The following is a 7,878-nucleotide window of genomic DNA, read 5'->3' on the forward strand; positions in this document are numbered from 1 at the left end:
GCGTTTTCCTGGGGGAGGGGTAAGCCATAGTCCAGGGGCCACATCCAACTCTGATGCTTGTTTTGCTAAGTGTGTCTGCTCTCCTGTTTGACGAGTAGTTGCAACTGACTGCAGAGCCCACAGAGCAAGGTGTTTAAGGCCTGGCTCCTCCTAGGTCTGACCACGCCTGAGTTCCACTCTCCCTCCCCTTGACCTAGCTTTTACAGTGACCAAGCTCCTGGCATGGAGTTTGCTTCAGCATGAAAACAGTCTGCAGAGTGGACATTTATCAAGAATCCTTTATTCACTTGCTGATTTCATTAGTTATTTTCAGCAATTTCGCTTTTCTCTCCCTGTGTCAGAATCAGAAAAGACCTCAGGGAATTAGTGGTGCCTGAGTGATTTCCCTGCTCCACCTGTGACATGTGACACCTAAGGATGCCTTGTGGGATTTTTTTTTTTTTTTTGGTCTAAGGATAATTTTGAAAGCATAATTGTCCTTTGGGTCACATCAGTGCACGATAGCAAGTGGAGACCATGGTGGAGGTGTGAGTAGAGGTCTCCACTCACTAACTTGTTTATCCTGAACAAACTGCCCATGAGGCCCCTCTGCCTCTGGGGGCAAAAGGGCCAAGTACACGGGGGTCTCGGCTCCTTCTTCCGGACTCTTTGGGGCCGAGGGTCCTGTCATGTCGGTTCTCACCCACCCTGGGCAGCAGGCATTCAACAGGATCTTGTCTCCTCTCCTTTGCTCACTGAGTTTCCAGGCATAGATTCTGGACAGGACTGTGACTCCAATCTTGGACACTCCATAGGCAGAACTGGGCCAGCCTTCTTTTTTGTGCACTCCATTCTTTGTGTCTTCCACAAACTTGTTCATGAGCCCCACCAGCTCTTCCTCTGTGATGGTCTCGCTTCGAAATTTCTGCTGCAGCTCTGGCCTGCACTCTTGAAGGCTGACCATACTCATCAAGCTGGAGACATTCACCACTCTGCCTAAAATACATTCCAAACCATCATACATTCATTTGTATGAACATGTAACATAAAATCTACATGCGAACAGTGAAGATCAAATTTACTGAGATGTTAGAGCAGAAAATTTTCATTTGAAAGAGCGCTACCAGTATGATCTTTAGGAGAAACAGACATGGACCGTTGGGTGGTTGCATAAGGAACTTCCATAAAGAATATTCTGGGATCACAGGGTACCTGTGAGCACAGAAGTTTCAAGGAAGCTGTACACTCAAGTGTCAACTCTAAGCCACACATCTCGTTGTTGTAAAGGTGGCTGGCTGCCAGTGTGTCCTTAATGAGAGGTGGGTCTCGCTGAGTGGAGGAGTGCTAGGGCAGTTTTCAGTGGAAGACTAGGAGAGTCTGTGGCGTGCACAGCATGAAACACTTTGATGGGGAGATGAAATGAGCCAGGAGGGAGATAGGGGCAGATCATGGCGTCACTGTGAACCATGCTGAGGGCCTGGATGTCTCCTGGAGGAGTCTGGGAGTGCCTCGCACAGCTTCAGCAGAAGCAGACAATGTGTAGAGCCCTGGGAAAGGGCATGACTCAAGAAGGGAGGCCTCTCAGGAGGGTTTGCAGGTGTGTGCATGGTCAGCTGAGGGCCCGTTTAGGGCTGGGATGAAGTATTCGGGTGATTCTCAGTGGGCACAATCTTTTTAATTTTAATTTTTTTATTTCAGCAATTGAACCTAAAGGTGCTTAACTGAGGCACATCCCCATCCTGTTCTTTGAAATTTGAGGCAGGTTCTTCCTAGATTGCTTAGAGCCTTGGTAATTTTCTGAGGTGGGCCTTGAACTTGCAATCCTCTTGCCTCAGACTCCTGAGTTTGTGGGATTTCAGGGGTGTCCCATGATGCCCAGCTCAGTGGGCACAATCTTAGCACATGGGCATTGTTGATGTGGGGGCAGAACCTCGTGACCACCAGGGTGGCCACGATGGTGGATGGCCAGGAATATTTTGAGGAAGATGGACATCCTCTCAAATGTCAGTTTAGATTGGGGGTTATCATGAGTTATGGAGGATCAGGAACATCCATATGTGTGAGTTGGTTTGGGAGTGTTTTGGGCAGGTGACAGGTTTAGTGGGGCTGGGTCTAGCGAGGTGGTCCTAGTCCATGAGTCTGAATGAGGGTGTACAGAATGGAATCCTAGGGCCTTTGTCAGTAGGAGGGAAAGAAGAAATAAAGAGCTGCTCTGAGGAGACATTTGAACAGACACTTGAGGATACCAAAGGGCCAGGTGCAGGGAGCCACTGGAGAAGGGGGTTTGGGGAAGTAGAGCTGCACCTGGCAGGTGGAGGCCCAGCAAGGCAGGGGCACAGCTGCAGCAGGAGAGGCCAGGCGCAAGGAGATGAGACTGCAGGAGGGCAGGGCCAGATCACCCACCCCACTCACCTTGTGGTTTTATGAGGGGGAGTAGCTCTGTGCAGACATCCCGGGTACCAAAAAAGTTTGTTTTCATTGTGGCTTCTGCTTGAATATGAAAGGGTGTCGTATCAGCCACTTTTAAGAAAGAAATTAGAGACCACAATAAACAGTTGCCATGGGTAGAATTTCTTAGAAATAGTGCACGGGATACCTGGTACCCTCCAAGTAAAGTCTTCTGTCTTGTGTAGCATGCCTAAAAGTCAGGGCTGGCGGGTGGCTCAGTGGAAGAGCACTTGCCTAGTATGCGTGAGGCACTGGGTTCTACCCTCAGTACCACATAAATATAAAATAAAGATATTGTGTCCACCTATAACTAAAAAACAAGTATTAAAAAGTCAAATTTCCTTGTTCAATGATGTTCTACCATTTTTATCAGATGACATAATGAGGGAGGCACAGACAAGCATGCACATGCAGAATCTTGGTGTAAGCATTGTTCTTGCATTTTCTATATTAAAAACCAGTTAAAAGTCCATCCTGTGCCCTAATGTCCAATCTTAGAAAAACTGTAAACATCAAAGGAAACAATCAAGAACAGAATGGGAGTTAATCTTTGCCACCTGCACCTCAGATAGAGCATTAATACCCAGGATATGTAAAAAGCGTAAAAAACTTAACACCCCCCAAAACCCCCCAAATAACCCAATTAATATATGGGCAAAGGAACTGAATAGGCACTTCACAGAAGAAGCAATAGAAATTGTCATCAAATATATAAAAACTGTTTAACATCATTAGCAATTAGAGAAATGTGAATTAATATTACACTGAAATTCCATCTCTGTTCAGAATGGCAATTATCAAGTATACATGTAACAATAAATGTTGGTGAGGATGTGGGGGGAAAGGCACACTTATACATTGCTGGTGGGACTACAAATTGATACAACCACTCTGGAAAGCAGTATGGAGATTTCTCAGAAAGCTTGGAATGGAATCCCCATTTGACCCAGTTGTCCCACTCCTGGCTACATACCTAAATGACTCAAAATCAGCATACTACAGTAGTGCAGCCAAATCAATGTTTATAGCAGCTCAGTTCACAATAGTTAAGCTATGGAACCAACCTAGGTGCTCTTCAACAGATGAATAGATAAAGAAACCATAGTACATATACACCGTGGAACATTGCTCAGGCTTAAAGAAGAATGAAATTATGGCATTTGTAGGTAAATGGATGGAACTGGAGATAATATGCTAAGTAAAATAAGCCAATCCCCCCAAACAAAGACCAACTATTCTCTTTGATATGTGATAGCTAACACACAGTGTGTGTGTGAGTGAATGTGTGTGTGTGTGTGTGTGTGTGTGTGTGTGTGAGAGAGAGAGAGAGAGAGAGAGAGAGAGAGAGAGAGAGAGAATAAAAGTTCCTTAGATTAGACAAAGGGGAATGAAGGGAAGGGAATGAGAAAGACAGTAGAATGAATCAGAGTAACTTTCCTGGGTTTGTATATGAATACATGACCAGGGTAACTCCGCATCATATACAACCACAAGCCTGGGATACTGATTAGAATAAGTTAACTCCAAGTATGTATGTCAAAACACACTCTACGGTCATGTATATATGAAAAGAATAAAAAGAAAAGAAAAACTGTGTAAAGAAAACCTGGGAAAGATCCCCAGGAGCCCCAGCCAGGCAAACGCAATGTCCATTTGGCTTGCACTTTCCCTGCCTCTGCGGGGCTCTGCTTTTCCTACCGCTCCCAGACTCGGTTGCTTCTTTCTAGGGAGACTTTTCTGGACCTAGGTGCGGCCTGCCAGGACTCCCCTGTGCGCACCCGCCGCTTACACTCGAGGGCAATGCCCGCGTTGTTGACCAGCACGTCGAGACCCCCGTACTCCTTGCGCAGGAAGTCGCGCAGTGCGCGGATGCTCTGTAGGTCGTCGATGTCCAGCTGGTGGAAGAGCGGGCTCAGGCCCTCTGCCTGCAGCTGCTGCACCGCTGCCCGGCCTCGCTCCTCGTCGCGCGCGGTGAGCACCACGTCCCCCGAGAACTGGCGACAGAGGCCGCGCACGATGGCAAAACCGATGCCCTTGTTGGCTCCGGTGACCAGTGCCACGCGGCGGGGGTACGACATGGCTGGGTGGGCAGCGCGGGACACCTGCATAGAAAGTGGACGCAGCGGCAGCTAGACGCGCGCCCCTTTAGAGCTTCTTCCAGTAGCAGACGGCGTGAGGCACACCTACAGGTCGGGGACCTGGCATCCCCGGCCCAATAGGCAGGCGCAGGCGCAGGCCAACCCCGGCAGGTGGCGGCGCAGTGAGACACTCCAGTTTGGGCCAAGGACTCTTGACTGGCTTTGCGTCCGTGCAAAGAGCCAAGCTCTCAGCCACACATTTTGTTTGCAAAAGTCGCTGCTTGTCTTTAGTGGTGTGTACTCAGAGAACGGTGTCACCTGCTGTGCCATTTCTTGAGGGAAGTATCAGAGCAGTTTACGATTAAAAAAAAAAAAAAAACAGAATAGTTTATGATGCGCGGAACAGACAGGCTGGGGGAGTCGAAATGGGCGGGGAGGTAGGCGGGGCAGATCACAGGCACCCCTCTGAACCACCAGAGGGCTTGGACTTTCTCCTGAAGGGTTTTGGGGAGTGAAGTCGCCAACAGACCCTGTGCAGAACGCTGGGAAAGGGAAGATTCAAGAAGACTTTGCGAAACCTGCCAGTGGAAGGCTGAGGGGTTCAACAGCCCTTTCCCATTTGCGGTGTGACTAGATCTGTATTGACTCCCCAGCAGCCGTCCTGCCTGTAGAGTTCACTTCGCCTCTTCCCAAACTATCTGATTATTCACAGTTGTGCTTGAAGAAATGGGGCTTCTATGTAGATTTTTCTTTCTTTTTCCAATTGCTCATGTTGCACCCGAAATCTTTGTAACTGGAAGTGTAGAATGAACTGGAAGAAAATTCCAGGACATCAAATTTCTGCTGATATCACCCTTTGTATATGAAAGCAGAGCTGCTTGCCGGTCCTTTTCAAGAATGGAGGGAAATATTTACTAAATCGACAGTTACTTCATCATGTATTTGTAAGAACACCATCTGAGAGCTGCAGTGTACAAGTGCCAGGGCACATCACAGCCCTTCACACACACACACATACAAGCACACACGCACATCACATGTCAGGATGTACCTTTCTTTCCCCATTTTAAGATGAAGGAATGGACTCCTGCTGAGAAAGTTTATAAGTTGGTTCAGTGGTTCGAATGAGTTTTCCTCATCCCTTGCTACTTACAACTAGGGAAGAGGGGACTGGATCAAGTTTCATTTCTGTCCTGTTCCACTAACCACAGTGCCATTTAAATCTAAATTGAGCAAGTTAAGGCAATTTAAAACTTCTGTTTTTAGTTTCAGTTGCCACATTTGAAGTGCTCAAGATTCACACGTGTGAGTGACCACTGTATCACACAGTGTATATAGAGGGTACTTGCATCATTGCAAAAAAGTCTTTTGCATGGGGCTGCTTTACACAAATTCTAATTTTGTTGCTATTTCAAGGTGATTTTCCTGGCAGTAGCTTTACAAAAAGTCAAAGAATCTTGCTTTTTTCCACTGGAAATTTTCATTGAGGTAATGATAAAGTTCACTTGTAAGAAAACAATAGAGATTTACAGGTCCCCCAGTTTCCCTCAGTCTGCAAACTCTAGTACGACATCACACATTTTTTTTTTTTATTTTTTGTAGTTGTGTATGGACAGCAGGCCTTTATTTTATTTGTTTATTTCCATGTGGTGCTGAGGATTGAACCCAGTGCCTCAGACATGGTAGGCAAGTGCTCCTCCAGTGAGCTACAGCCCCAGCCCTCACACATATGTTGACAACAAAAGAATGCACAAGTCTTCTTACTTATGGGTGGTAGTTCTGCATTTCCAGGAGCAGAAGAACCTCTGTTGTTGCTGTAGTGTAACCAAACTCTCTGCTCTTGCTCCAAACCCCAGTCTATCCCCTGTCAATCAGGCATCTGCTCCCCTTTTCTCCAGGTTGTTGTTGGAAACTTGTTACACAGACGAAGCCTAGGATATGTAACCCTCTGGGTTGTCTTTTTTACTTGGCTAATGAAGTGGCTTTGGGTGCTCTCCGTCACCTGAGTGTAGGTTTGGTCTGTGGTTGGGTGGTCTCTCCACACTGCCAGCTGCTTTCTTCTCTAGGTGTGGTGAGCCAGTGCAGGAGGATGTGGATTAAGGACGTGGGTTGAGTTAGATTGAGTAGGAGCGTCACTCACTAATGGTTGGTGGTGCAAGAGCTTGAAACAAGAGAGCACCTGCTGATTAAAAAGGCAGTGCCTGAGAGAGGGCTCTGGATCACGATTTTCAGGCTGGTTTGTTTATGCTTTCAGAACTGGTCCCCACACAAGAGTTGACAGTTCAATGGGGCTAAATGCTCCAGAAAATACAGTATAGGAACCATCAAGTGTTAATAAGAAGTTGCGCGACTAGGGTTGTAGCTCATTGGAAGAGCGCTTGCCTAGCATGTGTGAGACACTGGATTCAGTCCTCAGCACTGCATATAAATAAACAAATAAAATATATGTCCATTGACAACATTTAAAAAATATTTTATTTTATTTATTTATTTTTTTTAAAAAAGTATTTTAAAAAAAGTTTCTGTTACTGCATCAGTCCTGTTTTTCTCATTGCCAGTCACTGAGACAGCTTTGGCAGAAGAGAAGGAGCTTGTTTACTTGGCTCTGGTGCACGGGATGACCCAAGTCTGAAGTCCTGCCACCCCCACAGTAGGGTTTGGAGATGTTTATGGGATAAAGAAGAGGGTGGTCTGGCAAATGGGAATATGTGATTGTAGTTGACGTAATCAGTGTTCTGAGTATGCATAATCAACCTTTATGTCTCCTCATGGGTTATATGTTCAAGGGGTTGTTAGCATGAGAAGAGGGTGCAGTTTTTGGCCTTTTGATGTCCAAACATGCCTGTCAGACAGCGTTTTGGACAAAAGTGACCTTCTAGTCCTATAAAGGAATCCTCAGCAACCCTTATCATATTTGTCAGAGGTTTACCTATAGCAAAGGTAGTGGGAGAGTAATACCATATTGCTCAGCACTGTGACCTCCAAAATGAGTGATGTTTAACTGAAAGGAAGTAACTAAAATCAAGTTCAGCTAGAGGATTTATTGTGGTTCCACTCAGTCTCATTAGCATATGAAAAAGGTTATATTAACTATCAATTGGGGAAAGAAAGAATTATTCCTAAATTGGTAGTTCAGAAAGGGAGTCACGATTGGAAATAGAAATTAACACCTGACAAGAGTCAGTCAATAACTTCCAAAGACAGAGAAGAAAATCGACTTATAAATGCAAGTACAAAACAACTATAAAAACATACTATAAAAAAATAACATCTATATTTTCCATTTGGGTGAAGGACCTTATAAGCATAGGCATTAATTGACATCTTTACTATCTCTTGGTTTAAAACAGGTATTTTATTTTTTTTAAAGAAC

At 45.6% G+C, this 7,878-nt stretch overlaps 1 protein-coding gene across 1 annotated transcript; it reads right to left on the minus strand.

Moving 5' to 3' along the window:
- Window positions 1-260: 260 nt before the first annotated feature.
- On the minus strand, window positions 261-4,570 carry LOC114087631 (carbonyl reductase [NADPH] 1-like). Its single transcript, XM_027929155.2, has 3 exons — window positions 4,217-4,570; window positions 2,392-2,499; window positions 261-975 (listed from the first exon to the last, which is right to left on the minus strand). Exons 1-3 carry the CDS (start codon window positions 4,533-4,535, stop codon window positions 491-493), a joined length of 912 nt encoding a protein of 303 aa, XP_027784956.2. The 5' UTR covers window positions 4,536-4,570; the 3' UTR covers window positions 261-490.
- Between the last annotated feature and the right edge of the window lie 3,308 nt (window positions 4,571-7,878).

The sequence above is a fragment of the Marmota flaviventris genome, chromosome 8, assembly GCF_047511675.1.
Source record: "Marmota flaviventris isolate mMarFla1 chromosome 8, mMarFla1.hap1, whole genome shotgun sequence".
NCBI classification, from domain to species: domain Eukaryota; kingdom Metazoa; phylum Chordata; class Mammalia; order Rodentia; family Sciuridae; genus Marmota; species Marmota flaviventris.

Bases quoted from the DNA above. Each gene is read 5' to 3' on its own strand.
- LOC114087631 (XM_027929155.2), bottom strand. From the start codon at position 4,535: ATGCAGGTGTCCCGCGCTGCCCACCCAGCCATGTCGTACCCCCGCCGC. The intron at 2,500-4,216 runs GTAAGCGGCGGG...CTTTCTTAAAAG, and splicing joins CGCGGGCATTGCCCTCGAGT to TGGCTGATACGACACCCTTT. The intron at 976-2,391 runs GTGAGTGGGGTG...AATGTATTTTAG, and splicing joins CCCCCTCATAAAACCACAAG to GCAGAGTGGTGAATGTCTCC.